The sequence below is a fragment of the Hydra vulgaris genome, chromosome 01 (genome assembly GCF_038396675.1).
Source record: "Hydra vulgaris chromosome 01, alternate assembly HydraT2T_AEP".
Taxonomy (NCBI): domain Eukaryota; kingdom Metazoa; phylum Cnidaria; class Hydrozoa; order Anthoathecata; family Hydridae; genus Hydra; species Hydra vulgaris.
The window spans coordinates 46287501-46308548 of record NC_088920.1 but is presented as its reverse complement, the minus strand read 5'-3'; the positions used below and the strand labels follow the sequence as shown (position 1 = coordinate 46308548).

General features: G+C 28.9%; 1 protein-coding gene across 3 annotated transcripts in view; it reads right to left on the bottom strand.

The window, feature by feature from the left end:
- LOC101239003 (uncharacterized) overlaps positions 1 to 21048 on the bottom strand; it is a 58027-nt gene that overhangs the window by 25790 nt on the left and 11189 nt on the right. For all 3 annotated transcript variants that reach the window (XR_010635880.1, XM_065788360.1, XM_065788359.1), the window contains exon 2: positions 4624 to 4668. Coding sequence is in view for 2 of the 3 variants with exons in the window: in XM_065788360.1 (XP_065644432.1) it covers positions 4624 to 4668 (45 nt within the window). In the remaining variant the exon portion in view is untranslated. The remainder of the gene's footprint in view (positions 1 to 4623; positions 4669 to 21048) is intronic.

Sequence of the window (21048 nt, the reverse complement as noted above, 5' to 3'; positions counted from 1 at the left end):
ATGTAGTGTAGTAAATATATATATATATAAATATATATATTAATATGTTGTAGTGGTGTAGCAGTAGAGCACTCGCTTCATAAGCGAGAGGTTCTAAGTTCGATTCCCACCACATCCCTGGTAGTACTCGCTCAACTTGTTTCTCCGTGCAGCAGCCTTGTTTGTCAAGGTTCATGTTTCGGAGTTATAGAGTTGGGAGAGGATTATAACCACAAGTAGCTTCCTCATCTGTAGTGGCCTTCTTGGCCTTGGGGAGGTGAATTACAAAAAATATATACATATATATATATATATATAAATATATTATATTTATATATATAAATATATATTTATATAAATAAAATATATATATATATATATATTATATATATTATATGATCATCTAAGATATATATATATATATATATATATATATATATATATATATATATATATATATATATATATATATATATATATATATTAGATGATTATGAGCTTTGTTGTAATGTTACAATTCTTTGAACAATTCATTGTCTTTGAAAGAGATAAAATCAGGTACTGATTAAGTGATTATGTAAAAACCATTACATTTATTTGAGGAAACTAATAAAATTTTATTGTTTTTAAAAAAACCACAAAAATGCAACTTTGCATTTTTGTGGTTTTTTTTAAATCAGAATGTTTTTGATTTTTTAGCTAAAAATAAAAACAATCTGAATATTTTTATTTTTTTACTGTTTACATACATCAATTGATAAACAGATTTTTTTTTTTTTTTTTTTTTTTTTGTTATTCACCTCCTCAAGGCCGAGAAGGCCACTACAGACGAGGAGGTTACTTAATAGTGGTTATAACCCTCTCTCAACTCTATAACTCCGAAACACGAACCTTGACGAACAAGGCCGCTGCGCGGAGAAACAAGTTGAGCGCAGTACTACCAGGGACGTGGTGGGGATCGAACTCGGAACCTCTCGCTTATGAAGCGAGCGCTTTACCACTACACCACTACCGCATAGAACATGTGAGATGTGCTCTTACATTGACTGAGGACTTTGGTTTGAGCACGCAATCTATTAATTAAAAAAGTCTTATTAATTGATAGATCGATTAAAATAGTATTTAAAATATACTAACAATAATATATTATAATATATCTCCGCAGGGATATATTAAATACTATTTTATATTATTTCTAGATTTTATTGAAAACTTGAAAATTATTTTGAATAAAAATAGTACAATAAAAGTAAATATCTCAATAAAACTAATAAATGGTAAATTTTTGGCATTTTTAGGCAACAGAGTGTAGCAAAAAAAGAATGTTGCTAGTGAAAGAACATTTTATAGAAGTGGTGACTACATCTTATTTTGAGATTAATAAAAATACCAGTGAGTTGAGTGAGTTTGTCCAGTGATTTTGTTCTTGATCATGGTTAGTAGTTGAAAAAGAATTTCTGTTACCAAAAGTCAATGCAGAATCTCCCATGGGTATTTTTGTTATTAATGCAGTTCTTATGGCTACAACTAGTGTTATTTTTTCAAATGTTTTGCACAAAGTTACAGATGCAGTTCTAACTCAATCAGAAGCTGATTTAACAGATTTTAAATATTGCTACTGTACAGCAGTTAGAAAAATGAAATATGCTATTCACAATATATGCAGAATAGCAAAAAAAGACATGCAGTAAATGAATCCCCATACCATTCATAGTGCATTTTGACAGCTAAACATTAATTGAAATAAATAGAGAATTAAAAATTAAATAGAAATAAAAGAGATAGAATGGCTTTTCATGTAAATACTGAAAGCAACTTCTTGGTGTTGCTTCTTTACCATCATCCTCTGGTGACGACCAAACTTCTTGAGAAGTACAATCTTAAATCCAAATTAGGAACTTTTTTATAGTATTGCAAGTAACACTGGATAAAGAAAGGTCCTTTAATCAGAATCTAAAAAGATGTACAAATATTTTTTACTTATCGCACGTAGGCATCATATATACAAATTAAGAATAAACCATTTTGTGTATCAGTTTCAGATGAGGATTCTATAGGATCAGATAATTCTTTGTACTACAGATTCTTTCCAACCATTTTTGATAACCATTCCATGTTTGATAACCAGAACAATAAACTTTTCCAAAGTTTATCGTTCTGGTTATCAAACATGAGTTTGATAACTAGAACTCAACAGAGAGACAGAAATCAGGCAGATAATTGAATAATAGTGTTATTAGCATGAAAGTACAAAAAGTACTTTCATGCTAATAACACTATTAGAACACACTTTTTTGATATAAAAGCAACACACCTGAAGCACTATAAAAGCAACACACCAAAAGCACTGTAAAAGCAACTCACCAGAAGCACTGTAAAAGCATCACCAAATGCACATGGAGTTATTTGCATTTATAAAATGCTTATTTCAACTTAATACATTTCAGAAAACAAACCAAAATTAGATAAAAAATAATATAGAAAAAGATAATATTAAAAATAGGAATAGAGAATAATAAAAACCTACTTTGTTGATTGATGAATTTTCAAATCTTAAAATTGATAGAATTGGATTGGAGGAACAAAAGATTAAAGATTGGCTTTCCTTTCCCCATAAGTATTGGTTTACTTAATTTGTTTTTAAAAGCTTTTAGAAGTACAGAAGTCTTTAGTCGTAGTAAATGATCATTCAGAAAAGACCTGTTGGAATGATGCAGCAATTTGTTCACCAATAATTGAGGAAGATTAACAAAGCGCACATAGCTAAATCCCGGAAAACTAGCAGAATTTGTTACCTGTATTGGTAAACTCAAAAATGAGATTTTTAAAAAGGTTTGCAGATATTAAGAAACATGATGATAAAATCAAATTATTCACAGTGCCATTCTCTGTTGAAATTGAAACTGTACCAGAAAAACTCCAAATGGAATTAATTTATGTTCATGCAATGATGTTTTGAGAGAGGTATATAACCAACAAAAATTGGTATTTTACATAAATCTTGAATAAAATAAGTACAGCAATTTAGTTGACAATGCAAATATAATGGGTGTCTTTTTATGTAGCATATACTTCTGTGAAAGTGTGTTTTCTCTGATGAAATTTGCAAAATCTAAGACAAGATCTGTATTGACAGATAATAACTTGCAGAATACTTTGAGTATTGCAACCAGTCAGTTACTGTTTGATATTAAAAACCTAGTGAAAAAAAGGCAGGTTTGCGATTACCAATAAACTATCTTTTGTACCTAGCATGTGTATAGTATATGTGTGGGTGATATTCCTTTCAAGACTACATTTAATAAACTAAACAAATAAAGATTTTTAATAAAAATTTTTTAAAACCTTCAGCCCCCAGTAAACAGTTAAAAAGCTTTTCTTAGTCCTCATCAAAAAAGTTGTGGCCATCCCATAAACTTTTTTTTAGGAGAAATAGAATGATGTTTCTTGCCATCCCTTAAATTTTTGTACTTAAACACAGTGAACTGAAATTATGCAGTTTTTTAGAGTGGATTCATTTTTACATTTAAATATATAAATACAATTATATAAACAACCAATAACAGATTTTAAGGAGAAATAGAATGATGTTTCTTGCCATCCCTTAAATTTTTTTACTTAAACGCGGTAAAATTTTTTTACTTAAATGCGGTAGTGGTGTAGTGGTAAAGCGCTCGCTTCATAAGCGAGAGGTTCCGAGTTCGATCCCCACCACGTTCCTGGTAGTACCGCGCTCAACTTGAACCACGTCCCTGGTAGTACCGCTCTCAACTCTATAACTCCGAAACACGAACCTTGAGGAACAAGGCAGCGGCCTTGTTCCTCAAGGTTTGTGTTTCGGAGTTATAGAGTTGAGAGAGGGTTATAACCACTATTAAGTAGCCTCCTCATCTGTAGTGGCCTTCTCGGCCTTGAGGAGGTGAATAACAAAAAAAAAAAAAAAAAAAAAAAAAACACAGTGAACTGAACTTATCTGTTTTTTAAATTTAACCTGTCAACATAAATGTATTATCAAACATTGTAACTTTTTAATTTAAAATACTAAAAAAAAAGAGAAGATTTTAGAATAAAGCAATGATATCATGTTTTTACTCAAATATATAAATTCCATTTCCAATTCTTTTTTTAATTTAACTTACCTCCTGAATCGATGAAACTGACTACTTTTGACAATTTAATGCCTAGGACAGGGGGAGGGGGAAGAGAAGGCCAAAGAATAAGAACTGTGTGGTTTTATTAAGCTTAAATTTTATAAGATTTTTTTTTTAAATATTTTTAAATTTATCTAAAGGGTATGATATTTCAAATTCAAAAAAAATCCTCTAAATGACTACCCCTAACATTCAGGACAGAGCAACATAAAAAACCTGAAGTAAAAATATCTTCAAATAAAAAATTTCCAAAAAAAACAGTGTTTATATTTTCTGATAATTTTATATAGTTTGTTAGAGAAATGTTTCAATCTTTATGAATTGTCTTCTTAATTTTCTGTTTTCCCTAAAAGCATAACTTTTTGAGTAAAAACAAAATTACTTGAGAGAAAAATTACTTAAATTACTTTTGTTTCTAAATTTCAGCATATTTCATATGTGTTAGTAATAAAAATTTTTATTATAAAAAAATGTTTAAAACTGAAAAACTTACCCTTTTGATTTGAAGAACTCTTGATGCAGGTGAACCAATAGTAACCTTCAAACAAAAAGTATTTAAGATTAAAAATAATTCAAAAACCAGAAAACACAATAAAAATAAGTTGGTTAAAAAGAAATAAACAATTTTTTTAAAAATTCCTAGAAGTTTCTAGAAGAATAAAGAAATTTCCATGATTTAATTACATATATGAAACAAATAAAATTTTTGCATTTCAACTTGTGTTTATATTGCAAAATCATTAAAAACCCAATAGCACTGTCTGTTTTATGATTTTTAGTCAGGGCGTTTAGCGGAAAAGGCCATACAGAATATATCCTATCAATGTCTATGACAACAGCAAAAAGTTGGTTTCAATGCTTTCATAATGGCAACTTAATGTTGCAAGATCAATCTAGATCTGGCAGACCAGTGATCTAAAGATTTACACACTGCTTAGCAGGATAACTTACATGCATTCATGGTAAAATAATACCATGAATGCATCCATATTTACAAAATTAAAAAACTTTCAAGCTTGCAGTATGGATAACACACACAAAAATGCAAGTCAGCAAGGTCAACAAGCATACATCACATGCACCACATGTTTCACCATACAGCAGCAACCTACTGTGCTCAACTAGCAAAAATTGAAGCTTAAAAAATTCTTAAAAAAAGACCTACCACACAATAAAGTTGACTTTCCCTTTGACAATGTACTCACAATGCCAAATTGATGCTGCAAAAATTATTGGAGCTTGCCTTAGGAAATGTTGCCTCATTTTTTGAAATAAGTTTAGAATTGAAACTTGAATTTTGAGTTCAAAATGAATTTTGAATTTAAAAAAATTTGAAATTGAAATCATTGTTATTATCAACAGCAAAAATTGTTCTTCAAAAACTAGGCTGCTTTCCAATGCTTCTTCTTTATGGAGATTTCAACCTTAAAGAAATGTCTTACAAACCCATTGAAGTGCATTGAAAGTGCTGTAGCAACCATTGCCCATGTAGCCTACAAGCACCCAACTGATCTAAAATTCCAAGAATGTCTTAATGAGTGTCGTTTTACCCAGCTGGTTACATTTCCAACATTTCACCAATATAGGGAAATCCCTTTTAGTAGCACACTTGACCTAATAATCTCAGACAAATCAGATGGCTCCATTGAAATCACTAAAGCAGATCATCTAGGCAATATACCTGAAGGTCAAACACATTGCATGATACACAGATTCTTTGCTCTTAAAGAGCACTACACAACAACTACCTCAATGAAAAAACAATTTATCTGGAGCAAAGCTGATTACAACTCCTTATCAACTTATATATGATCTACAGATTAGATAACAACTCAATGAAGGCTCTGTGCATGAAAATTACTAGATTCTAGTTAAAAGCTACAATGAAGCAGTCAATTAATTTATTCCAACAAAACTTACTTGCAAAGCAGTAAAGAAGATAAATAAGGCGGTAACTGACCACAAGGAGAAAATCTTCAAAGATTCAAAATCTTACCCAAAAAATTTGCACGCTTATGTCAGAAGTAAACAAAAAGTCAAAAATCTTCTTTGTTCAATTGAAGCAGACAATGGTACCATTACAACAGATTTAAACATAATCTGCCTCTCCATCAATAAATATTTTTAGTCTGTCTTTGAAACTGAGCCTGAAGGCAGTATGCCAACATTTCACAATCATACTCAAGCAAAATGTAAAATTGATGAAAACTGGTTCCACAGTTGAAGACCTTTAGAATCACCTAAGTAATCTTAATGAAACTAAATCAACTAGTGTAGACAAATTCCACCCACACTAGGTAACTGCGCAGCAGCATTTGCAATACTACTCAGCTCTATCTTTAGACAATCCTTATTCTCTGGCGCTGTACCTGACCATTGGAAGAAGTCAAACATTACCCCATCTTTAAGAAAGGCAGCAATCTTAAGGCTTTCAACTATCGACCAGTCTACATCATCTCAATACTATGCAAAGTTACGGAAAGTAACTTTGCATAGTATTGCAAAGAAAATTCACAAACATATTATGGTACATCGCATGGAAAATAATTTAATCTCCTAGCATCAACATGGTTTTATTCATATAAAGGGATGTCTGACTAACCTTCTCGAAGCTTGCGATATACTTACCAAGGCTATACACCAAGGCTACATTACTGATATTATCTACACCAATTTTGCTAAGGCATTCAATAAAGTTCTGCATAAACGTCTCCTGTACAAACTGAAAAGCATTTGCAACAAGCTCCTAACTTGGATCGAAATGTGGCTCAAAGAACATAAGTAACATGTTGTTCTAGGAGACCATGTTTCGGAGTGGAAGAACATCACAAGTGGACTTCCTCAAGGATTTGTCTTAGAATGCATCCTTGGAATTCTCATTTCAAACAACCTGAAAATCAGAGTGCAAGTTAAAAAAGCTGCATCCACTTATATCCTTATATTGGTGAAATGTTGGAAATGTAACCAGCTAGGTAAAATGACACTCATTAAGACATTCTTGGAATTTTAGATCGGTTGGGTGCTTGTAGGCTACATAGGCAATGGTTGCTACAGCACTTTCAATGCACTTCAATGGGTTTGTAAGACGTTTCTTTAAGGTTGAAATCTCCATAAAGAAACATTGGTGTTGTTCTAGGAGACCATGTTTCGGAATGGAAGAACGTCACAAGTGGAGCTCCTCAAGGATTTGTCTTAGGGCCACTACTTTTCATTTTGTGTATAAATTATTTTATTTTAACATTGATAAATGTAAAGTGATAAATGCTGGTTGTCCTAAGTTGTTCATCACATGAGTACTCCATGGAAACCGTTGATGGCATGTGTCACACACTTGCAACTACAACTACTGAATGCATCCTTAGAATTCTCATCTCAAACAACATGAAAATCAGGGTGCAAGTTAAAATAGCTGCATCCACAGCCACTCATATGTTAGGAAGACTAAAAAATGCTTTACTCCATAGAAACTAAACTTTGTGAGGCACACTTTATATAATGTATGTCCAGTTACATCTCAAATTTGAGATGTGGCCGGACATCCTCTAGTAACTCAATTTCATGAAATAGACATTAAGTTACTAGAGGATGTTCAAGACCGCGTCTCTAAGACAACATCATCTATCAGCCATTTAGATAAAATAAAGTGTCTGCAAATACTCAGACTTACCCCCCTCAAAGTACATTTTTTACGTGGAGATACAATCCAGCAGTTCAAGATACTTAACAAACTTATTGGGCGCGAGGTGTACAATTTGGGGGAGGGGGGAGGTCATATAAAGCAGCTTGACTGTCAATTTGTTAGAGGATTTGAGGAAAGATCTAACTATTTCACAAACTATTTTACAGAGTTGCAGTCTATTAGAACTCTCACACACACTTTAACTTTGAATGCATTTAAAGATCGGATTTCAACATGATAAACTTAAATCAGCATAGAGACTCCTGGAAAAGTCTCTTCATCAAATTATTAATTCAACATTTAAATATATAGATATATATAATTCATTATTATTATGATACTATTGCAGTTAATATGTATTAAATTGGTTACTGAATATATCAAACTCTAACTCATTTCCCTAACTTAATAAACGCATTGCCAACAAATGATTTGTTCCAATCATTAAACAACAACTTGCACAATGAACAATTTTGAATAGAGTCAATAGTATCTCAATCACATCTTTACAATATTCATTACACGAGGTAATAAACAATGATAGTGCATATTTTGTATATGGAAGGAAAAAAATAAAAAAAATATTAAAAAAGTATTTGGAAAACGGAAAACTTTTTAGCCAACCCAACATATAGGGTTAAATTTATTGATATATATGAATATATGAATATATATATATATATATATATATATATATATATATATATATATATATATATATATATATATATATATATATATCAATATATTTATCAACAAATTTAATTGCAAATGAAATATCACTGATGTCATACTCAAATAGTTACTTGCGAGGGTTCCAGTACATACATTAACAGAAATTTGGGCAGCGTTTATGTATGAAGGACAGAACTTTTAAAATTAAGTTTAGCAGAATATATTAATCAATCAAATTGCAACAACAACAACAACAACAACAAAATCAAAAGATCCTTTTGCACCCCTGTCAGTTCATTTTATTTATAACCAAAACATCTAAAAATAAAGCCTTAGATTTTATGGAATAAAATCTCAAGCAATCTGTTGTTGTTTTTTTATACTTTTTTATAAAACATAATTTTATTTTTTAACTTTTATACAACTTTTTTTGCATGTTCTACCTGGATAATCAGTCTATGCATGTATGTACTGAAACCCTCATAACTACCAATTTTAGAATAAACTTGAATATAACCAAAAGAATTTTGGTTAGCTAAAAATGCAATACTATATATATATATATATGTATATAAATACTTAATATTTAAATATATACCTATATACATACGTATATATGCATATATATGTACATAGATATACATATATATATATATATATATATATATATATATATATATATATAATACATACATATATACACACACAGACATATATATATGAATATATACCTATATATATATATATATATATATATATATATATATATATATATATATATATATATATATATATATATATATATATATATATATATATATATATATATATATATATATATATATATATATATATATAAATTGGTAGAAATTCACTTAACAAAATTTTTTTTCATTTAACACTGTTTCATCAGTAAAGACTCATCAGAAATGAATGATCAAATTAATAAAACTTCAATTTATACCAAAAATTAAATTACAGAATGTTGCAAATGTCTTAACTACTGTAAATTATCACACATTTGTGGAATTTGCTGACACTATTATAAAAAGAATTTTTTAGAAACGATTACTTATGCTTTTTTAAAAAAATATTTTTTAAAAGGGGGATTTAATGTAACTATTATTTGAGCTCATTTATTTTTATAGTTTTTTTGGAGAAACTTATTTTCGTGCCTACATTTAGAAATTAATTCTGATTTTTTGTTTAATAAGCATTCTTGGTTTGCATGCATAGTTATTTCAAATTTTCCTGTAGGTACAGTATGCATTTTTTGGAAATATTTTTATATGCAGGCGCTGTTTTAAGGATGGACCAATTCAGTATAAAATCATCAATATTTTTATTCAAATATATGGGAATATCCAAGTTTAAGTTTTTATGCATTGAACAGATGTTTATCAAATTTATGACATGTTAAGTAATGAAACTACAAAAAGAAAGGTTCAAGAAGGAAATTTCAGAATTCTTTTTCTTGGAAAATGAGAATCGTCTCTTATTGATACAGTCAAGAAAAAGACATGCATCATTTTTTGATAGGACAAATGTGTATAATTGTCTTTAAAGATTAATTCATATCTTAAACAGAACTACATGAAACTTTTGTACAAAAATCTGGTAATAAAGGAAATCATATGTTTAAAACTTAAAGTCTTTCAAAAATATGAACAGTGGGTTCCAATTCCTGGACCATGCATCACTAACTAATAATATAGAAATGACTGCTGTCAAACATTTTAAATGATTTTTTTAGAAAAGAACTACTGGCCTAATTCAAGCCTTGCTATGAAATGACACTAATACAAATATTGGACCAGAAATTAGAAAAAATCATTTTATAGCATTCACTTTACAATAGAATTGATTGGATTTAGCTTGAATAGCAAACCAAGAATTACAGCACATAACCATTCAATTAGGCGTCAGTTAGAGTAAAAATAAAGAAAAGACTTTATCTTCTTTGTATATAGGATTTTTCAAAAATGTTAGACAGTAACAGTAAAATAGTTTTTTTGTCTAAGTCAAAAAACAGCAAACAACTGCTTTTTCTTAATTGTTTTTTAACACTTGTTTTTTTACTGTTTTTTTAACACTTTTCTCTAAAGTAGTTTCTAGAATAAAATTATAAAAATTTGTTCTCACTTTTAGTGTATGCTTTTACTTATACTAATTTAGTGACAAACTGTTTTTACTGTGTAGTGAGTAATTTTGAATATTCATTTGCACACAAACTGTGAAAATTCTATTAATTGTAAAAGTAACTAAAATAGTAGATTAAATCTTTTACATTAACAAAATGACTTTCAGGCATTTTCATTTTCAGTCATGTTGCATTTTCATTTTCAGTCAACTTTATATTGCAAATATTTTTACGTTTTCACTTTTAGCATACTTAGCTTATTTGTTCTAAGTATATATATTCACTTTATACAGCTTATTTTCACTGTGTACCAGTAGATTACCCTTAAAAACAAATATCCGCTTAAATACTGCGCGCATAAACTTGGGTTCAGCTATGGGTTCCACTAATGTCATTGAAATACAAACTTTTGATAAAATAACAATATATATTCTAAAGAACATTAAACATAAGTTCTAAAAAGAGACACATCAATAAACAAACATTTCATCTAAAAACATCTCTGAGTATTAAGACTGTTTTGGTAAATTTTGGTAAATTTCATTTCAATTTCAAAAATATTGGGAAATTTCATACATTGATTTCCAATATTTTGCTGAAACATAGAGTCCTTTTATTTGTGTGAATTGCAATCTTGAAGTTGTTGCCAGGGGTCTTTCTTTTGAGGTCACATTTCTTGTTTTCTTAGTAGCGGCAAATAATAGAAAACATTAGTAGGTTTGACATCATCAGTTTTATTCATAAGGAAAACTGCTTGTTGAAACTTATCATGTTGCATATCATCAATATTACAATCCTTATTTATACCAGTTCTTTTAGCAGCTGCTGATATTTTTATCTGATGAGCAATTATTCTACATTGTTCCTAAGATATGGAAAGAGGAAAGAGTTTTGTGTGTTATTGTAGTATTGATAGAGCTGTTGATTTGGTATTGGTCATGTAGCTGTTTAACTCCAGTAGTCTCAGGCGAAGACTCAAATAAATTGATTTGCTTTTACACACAAAAATTACAGACTTTAAAGTCAAACTGTGAAGAATGACTAATTGATTGAAGCACTATATACCTTGCTCAGTGAGATTATTATAAAGCTTCCTATATGGAGCCAATAATTAACAGCTGTCTTGCAAACCATTTTCCATTGTTGAGACGATCAAATTTTGATGTTTTTAACAGCATTTTGTGGTGCCATCTGGTTTGTTATGCCTTTGCAAGCAAAAATTACCTGACACAATGAAGCCTCACTTAAAAATAAAAATATCACATTTCACTTTTTAAAAATATTACTCTCAAAGCCACATTAACACTGACCCATCTGAAAATGAAACAAGTGGACTTATTGAAATGCTCTCTCTGTTTTTGTAAATCATTTTTTTACGCCTCTTCTTTGCCAGCATAAATCAACTCAGTGGTAGTAGCCTGTACACCATAGTTGACAAATTGTGGTGTTTCATTGTAATTGAAAACTCTTTCTGTTGCAATATTACCAACCCATATGCAATTTCTTATTTTTTCATAGTTCTTTGTTACAACCAATCAACTCATTAGCTAAGGCATCTGAGATAAAAAAATTCAAAATTAAGAATAGATTCATGTTACATAAAATAAATATATATGTGTACAAAGCATAAAAACCAAGTTGCAGAATAGCTAAAAATGAAATTGGCGATACATCTTTTTATACTGAGGCTGAGCTAAAAAAATGTAACAAAAAAATATATACCTAGATGACCTGTACCCATCTACCTAGTACAATTTAGTCTTCTCAAAAATGATTTCCCAAGTCTAAATAATTTGAATAATAATGTACAGCATTTATCATCTATTTAATGCTACTGTACCCTAGGGAACTTTTTGGAAAAGAAATAAGTGCAAAGAATAAACTTACTTACCTCCCACTTTTTAAGGTCTGTTTTTGCACTTTTGCTGATAATTTTGAAAACTTTCTTCTAACTTTCCCCTTTTTTTTTAAATGCACTCGGATTTACAAGACATCCAACATAATTTTGGAAACTTCTTTCTTAGAAAGTCCCTGGTGTGCTCTGTTTCTATTCTTGATAAAACAAACTATTTCTATTTCATAGTTCATTTTTTACATTTTTAACTTTGTTATCTAACCTTCGATTGTTTCACAATCTTTAATTGAAGGAAACCTTCCTTTTTTTAATACTGTCCTCATTTATTATTGCTTGTAATAATAAACCAATCTGATGCTATAATACGCCAATGCCTCAGATATTTGATTCTCTTTAACTCTTATGATTTTTCTGCATGCTGTTATTTGAATTTCTGGCTTTGTCTTTAATCCATTTCTTTTTCTACTAGCAACAATCTTAAATTAAATTGCAATTTTTTTAATACTACTTTCCAATTTATACACTAAAAACAAAGAATATACATAGTAGGTTAAAGATTACAAGGACAAAATGAACAGAGAGATACCAAGTGTAATAATTTTACCATTTAATAGTTATAACAGATCAGTATAAACATTCTTATATTCCTGTCCATTCTAAGAGGAATATTTTAACTAATGCGATATAGTATTTAGAGGGGGAAAAAATATAGTTTTTATAGACCTTACCATCTAAAATAATATTTTCTGTTGGACTAAGTTAGCAAGCCTCCTTATATGTCAAACTACACTGTTTTCTAATATTATAATTAAAAAAAAAAAAATTTGATTTTGCAGAAACTTTCACTCAAATAAATCCATCATGTTCCTTAAAGTTTTTAGCATGAATAATAAAAAAAAATCAGAAAATTCAATAGCACCCTTAATGAATATGGCAAAACAAAGACAATGATTTCCAAGGAAGAAATGCCAATAACAGGCATTTTTCTAAAAACAAAACAAAAAATTCAAAAACTTGCCCTACAACTGATGTACTCCATTTTGAAATTTTGCATAGTTTTAAGTAGATAATTATGAATATTTATTTGAGCACAACTTTTAGTCAAAAAAGAAAGCTCATTTACAGCTTTATTAATTGCAACAGCAAGTAAAATACTAGATTAAGTAGATCTTTTGACATAAACAAATAGTTATTTTTTTTAACCATGTCGACAAGATGGGAACATGCTACTCAACACAAAAATGCACTTTTTTTTTTAAACATCACTTCCAACAACGCTGCAAGCAAACGCTATTAGAGTTGGAAGTTACTGGAAGAGAAAAGATGAAATTTATAGAGCAAGATAACGATTGACAGACAACTTAAAAGATTGCAAATTATATGAATTAGGTAAGCAAGATGAAGGAAGCGAATCCCATAGAACTGATGTTCGAGGAAAAAAACTAGATGAATAAAAATTTTTGGAGCACTTAGGAAAAGTCACAGTAAAAGGATGAGACTAACCTGAATGACGATTAACACGAGAATGAATTTTAGTAGAAGGCACAAGAGATGCTAACTCTTTAGAGCAATGCCCATTATATTATTTATAGAAGAGAAAGAGAAGGAGCATAATGGTTGGAGGTTGCAAGAGCAGATCCAACTATGTTACGCTTTTGAACCTTGTCTAAAAGCTTAAAACGTCATCGTTGAAAGATCTACCCCAATTATGGCAACAGTATTCCATACAAGAATGGATTTAAGACTTATGGAGATAAAGAATAGAATCCAGAGTATGAGCAGATGCTAATTTTGCAATGGATTTGATATATGGTTTTCAAGGAAGATCCGAGGTAAGAGTTAATTCTAGAAGATGAAGGGTAGAGGACTCATCAAGTACATTATTGTTCATAAATATAGAAAAATCGAGATTATTGCAATAACAATTAGCTGAAACAAATTGAGTTTTATCTGAGTTAATGTTCACCAGCTACTGAGAGTCCCATGCTGTAGCAGAAGTGAGATCCTTTTTAAGCTCAAATGCCCCCTCTAAGCAATCAGAGAGTGTTGGCTTCTTATCAAGATAAGAATAAATGGTAGTATCATCAGCAAACAATGCCACCTAAGGTGAGAATTTCTGGAAGATTATTAATATAAATTTAAAACAATATAGGGCCAAGGATATAACCTTGAGGAACCCCTGAAGTTACAGGATGTAAAGAAGAATGCTGTCCATCCAGGACAACTTTTATACTTTTAGTATAAAAGTTGTCCTGGATGAACTTTTATACGATTAGTAAGGAAGGGTTCAATAATCTTAAAGATGTAACCTGATACACCGTAAGAAGAAAGCTTATGGAGAAGACCAACATGCTAAAGCACTTACTAAAGAATAAGAGACACAATATGGACATTAGATAATTTAATAAAATTATTAAGTGTTCAGACAACTCTACAACAACATAGAGGACCGAAAATAGACCGAAAATAATTAAATATTTAAAGAAATCTTGCAACAGATAGAACATCTATAAGAGCAATCATTAGTTTTATAAGCAATCAAGATAATCAATACAAGTTTCCAAAAACAGAATGTGATGCAATTTGTTCACAATGATTACAATGAAAAGAGAAACATTATGATATTCAGGATCCAGGAAAAACTTGAAAATGAAGTTAAAAACAGCATGAGTGTTCATCAATATACCACTATAAAAGGAAGACAATTTTTCAGTGAGAATCTTCATAGCAAGAAAAATACATTGAAAACCAGTCTTGTGCGTATTCTCAGCTAATGTTCTGCTCTCAATATGGTTGAGGCAATGGAATGACATTCAGTTACTTTTGGCATTAATATGGCCAAAGATGTTGTTGGATTGACACAAGATGGAGCTGCTGTGAATAAAATAAACATTCATGTTAATATCATTTTTGTATTAATCACGCTTTATATTTGGGAGTGTGATACATAATATAACAAAAGAGTTAGAGATTTTGATAAGCATTACTTGTATAGCTGTGAAATAACAAGGTTAGTGAGAGCTAGAAAATATCAATTCATGTTAAATGAACTTTCTGATTTGAACAGAAAAATAAGTATAAACCCATAAAAAATTTGAAAATTTGTGTAGATGAGCAAATGAATAAGAACATTATGAAGTTATTATAAAGCCTCAAGGATGCTACAGTCATTCCATAAAAAGTCACACTTTTGCATAACATTCATTCTAGCATGCTGCATTTGAGTCAATGATATAAACAAGGTTCTTGAGTCAGCAAATATTAATAATCTTTCACTACAAGATGAATTGAATATTCAAAAAGAAGAACTATCAGTGCATTTTGTAGAATCAGACAGAAGTTCAAATCAGAATTCATACTTCTCAAGAACATCGGTAAAAGAACAGAAAATCTGCAATAATTAACATGATGCATTACTTTGCATCAAACCAACATCAACAAATGTTAACAATGTATTTTCTGTACACAAAATTTTTTACACCAAAAATATTATTTGTTCTCTACAACAAATCACCTAAAGTGTTGGACTTTTTGAAATTCTATAATAAGAAATAAAAATGCTCTTATTAAAAGCTATTTACTAGTGACATAATAAAATGAGATTAATGGAAAAACATTTTTGATTATGAAAATTTGAAAAATAATTAAAAACAGTAAAGAAAAAGCTGCTTTTTATTGAAATTTAAAAGAGAAACAGCTGCTTTTTGAAAAGTACTGTTTTTGAAAAACCCTACTAGTATATTAAAAAACATTTTTACTATTAAAAATTAAATCAAGTATCCATTACTTATATATACTTATATCTATCTATCTATCTATCTATCTATCTATCTATCTATATATATATATATATATATATATATATATATATATATATATATATATATATATATATATATATATATATATATATACATATATATACAACTTAAATTTTGAGTTTAGATGAGCACTCTGACCTCACACTGAAATAGCCTGCTACCGGGGGCTTCAGTACATACATTGACTGAAAATAGCCTGATTTGCAGCGAAGTGCTGCTACATCGACTAAGGGGTTTGGGAAGGGGCAGCAATCTTTTCTTTCATTGTTCTTCTTTTTTTTTTTCTTTTTCTGAAAAGGCTGTATGCTATAAAGATAAGCAAAACTAGTGAGATATATGTGTGTCTGTGTACACACACAGACACACATATATCTATATATATATATATATATATATATATATATATATATATATATATATATATATATATATATATATATATATATATATATATATATATATATATATATATATACAGTCTTTCTGATTTATTTTAGGGTAGGTTTGTCAAGGTAAATATTTGTCAAGAACAATATTTTAAACTTTGAAGTGTACAAGTAATAATATTCAAATTTCAATTTAATGTTTATGACAAGTAAATAATGTTTAAGAGTATTAAAAGAATGCAGAAACATTCTTAATTATTTTTAATCATTGATTGAAACACAGTTATGCATATATAACTAAATTAAATCATTTGTAAATATAACATATTTTTGATAAACTATACTTATATTTATATATTTTTGAGAACATTTTATAGTTGTTGTTTCTCATCATATGATAATAAATAAAAATCAACTCTTGCTGTACAACTTAAGAGAGGTCATATTGATCAGATCAGTAATACCATGGATATACTTTAAACGATTTCATAATTTCAGGAAAAACCTGATCCACTTTTTTAATACTTTTTTAATGCTGTGTCCTTCAAAATCTCTAAAGAAAAATTATTATCATGTTATGTTTTATTATACCAGAATGGTCATGCCATTGAGGGGTTAGTCTTATGAACCATTGGATACACTCTTACATGGGTTCAAATCCCACTTCTATAACATTTTTTCTAGCCTGTTTTTTTTTTTTTTTAATGAAAAAACTGATTATTGATTATTCAGTGTGATCAGTAAGTGAAACTTTATAAAATAATTTAATAAAAAAATAAAACAATTAAAGCCTGAGTAAAAGAAAATTTTTTTTTAGATGATACTTAAATTTTGGCAACCATTGATATGGAAATAAATGATTGATTGAAACTGTGAAATTAATCAATTAATTAATCATTAACACCATATAATTCTTAACATATAGAAATAAATGGCTGATGATTGATGAAAATTTTTAAATTTTAAGTGCAATCTAAAAATTTTTTTTTTTTTTTTTTTAACTTGTTATAAATAAATATACATACATTTATCCAGAAAAGTTTAATCAAAGTATTAATTTTGATCAATCTTTTCTGTTGTTTTTTTTTAATTAAAAAAAATCTGGATAACAAATCAAATTGATTATCTTAAAAGAAAAACCATTTAGCAATACAACTAATAAAATAAATTAGTTAAAAAAGTAATTAAAAATAATTAATTACATAATCAAAAAATTATTGCATAAAAGTTTACCTGAATTCAGGTTAGAATAGAGAATTGAAAAAATATATATATACATACAAATCTAATATTTTAAGTGTCCTCCATTTACTTGAAAGCAAAAAAAGGATTAGTCTCTTCGTTGATTTAACCATTTTCATGCAAACCTTACAAGGAACCTATAATTAACACTCTTTCAAAAGTTGCTTCATAAGCTCAGTTGGTTAAACCAAATATCTTTGATAAGATTCTGGTGATCTAGAACACCAAAGTCACAAATTGATTTTTTTTTTTTTGCATTAAACCAGTTTGTTAAATTATCTGTTGTGCATAGCTGGAGCCATGTCTTGCTGGAAGACATTTTTTGGTTCATAAAATTGCTTCATCGATGGATACAAACATGATTATAGTGAGTTTTTGTAGGCATATTGATTAATCCAGCAGTTAAACAGCTCACAAATACCAAGACTTTTGTGAGAAAAATATCCTAATATGCCTACTGAGCCTCCAGTATCTTGTTGACTTTCTTGTAAACAGCATTAATATTTTTAGTTGTAAATCTTTCAAAAATTTTTTTTATTTTTTTAGAGGGGGGGGGGGGGGGGTGGGGGAAAGATAGACAATTTGAAAGATTTACAACTTGACTTATTGCTCCAAAACACTTTTTCCCAATCATCTACTATCCAATATAAACAACCTTAGGTTAGGTTTTTCTACAACAATGTAAAACCCAACCTCTTTTTTGCTAATGTTCATCTAACAAGTTCTCTGCTTGCATTTTGATTAGAAAAGGGTTGGTTGAATATATGAGGCATGTCAATGGTGTCATCAGTCAGTTCCCAGGTTTTCAAATTATTTTTTTTGCACACAAAATTTAGGAACACCCACAAATTTGCCTATTTCAACCTAATCCAATAATTTGAACTTTTTTTTGTTTGTTGCTAATTTGCTCTCAAAAATCTCTGATAAATATAAAATATACTAATAGATAATAATTTTTGACTCATTTGTACCTAAAATTTGCACTTGAAATTTAAAATATTGTATTGTAAGTTTTGAAACTATTTTTATGGTTGAACAAGACTGATTGTAATTATATAAATTAAAGCAGTGATTAAGTAAAGTATTTAGTTATTTTAGTTATTTGGGTATCAAATATGGAATAATTTATAAACTTAATCAAACTTTAATGTCATTAAATTTTATATCATTTTATGTGAAATGGGTGGCCTAAATTTCAATTAGTTTAATGGCATTTGTAAAATAGGTGGCCTAACTTTCTATTAGTTTTATGTCATCCATAAAATGTGTGCCCTAGCTTTCAATTAGTTTTATGGATATTGAGTAGTGTCTGAACCTTTTCATCCAATTTTTTTACAAATATAAACATAAATAACAAAAAACAAGCTTAAAATTTTAATATGCCAAAAACATATTAAAAAAAACAACATGTATTAATAATATACATTAAAAGTACATAAAATTAAATTAAATAATGTATTAAATAATATACATAAAAAATATGAAACATAATACAATAACTGCTACAATATTGTTGTTCTTTATTTGTGAAATTTTTTACTGGGTTTAAGTCACTAGCATCACCTATATAATAAAGCTGAACCTAATAGTAGTAGTAGTAGTAGTAGTAGTAGTAGTAGTAGTAGTAGTAGTAGTAGTAGTAGTAGTAGTAGTAGTAGTAGTTGTAGTAGTGCTCTTTCAAGCATGTTTGACACAAAACTTTCGGCAGCCATTGCAACCAAGGTAATGGCAAGAAAGAGTTGCAGCAGTTTTGTTTTATAAGAAAACCTAAATGAAAGTGTATGCAAATATCTAACGTACGTAAACTTCAAACTATGTAATGTTAAAACATACTAAAACATATAACAAATTTTACAGTTTGACTTTCACTTGAAAATTGAATTGCATCAACCTCTCTTTTTTGATCTATAGCATTTATTTCTGCATAAAAAATTATTATATAGTTTTAAAAATTCGTAAGTCAGCGTGCCATTGTGGCCAAGTGGTTAGCGCACAGAGCTTCTGAACAAAAAAGCCATGGTTTGAATTCCACCACTGCACAGTGTGCCCAGAATGTGGTTTTTTGGAAAAAATTCATAAATCCATTAATTGTTAATGAAATCTTGTGAAAATTTTAGTATATTACTTTTTTGGACCAAAGAATCTGATTCTGAGGTTAAATTTTACGTGTGCACTCTGACCCAGAGAATGGGGCAGCAGTGAGGGAGGGGAAGGGGAGCCGAGAGTCACGCCCTTACTATTTTTAAATTTTTCAAACAAACTATAAAATATAAACTAAAAAACAAAATTATTTTTTAAAATTTGTAATTCACCACCCCCCGGCCCATATTACAAATAGCTGCGCCATGCCTGTGACCAGCAAGTTAATAGCTGGCTAGGTTGCTTTAGGGTGAACTTGTTTCTGAGATATGGTATAAATAATATATGGGTAATTTCTGGCTAATATAATTTTTGGGAAAGGATATTTAGACTTAATACAAACATATGTAACGATATTATACACTTTAACAAACAAAAAGATTTTTAAAAAAGCTAAAATTCTAAAAACATCAAAAAACGGGGGGAAATTTGTTGCATATGTGTCATGATTGAGATCTTATGTTATTTTAGTTTTACATTTAAAGTTTTTTACAACTAAGTTGAGTTTGTGCAACGAAAATGAGTATACAAATGTTTATATATAGAATATAAAATCTATAGAACTATAAGTTGTTTTGTGTTGCATTTTAAATAACAAAAATTAAAAAAAAAGCAAGCTGATGATTTTAACTTGCCACGCGGCGACCTTAACTTTTTTAAAAACAGAAAGGGGGTTTAAAAAGTATGTTTTTATAGAACATAATTGAAAACACTAATTTATATTTTAATTAAACCATTTTATTAAATTTAGTATTTTTAAAAATAATTAAAAGTTATTATTGTACCATGCCCCCGTTAAAAATTCTAAACCAAGTGTGCAAGAGGACAGAATTTAGATAACCATCAAAATATTATTTTTAATTACTCCATTATTTTTTGGCATAACGTTTAGATCAGCATCATCTTTAAATTACGAAATGGTAAATTTCACTAATGAACTAAACAAAAAAGATCAAAATTTTCACTCGCAGAGTCGTAAGT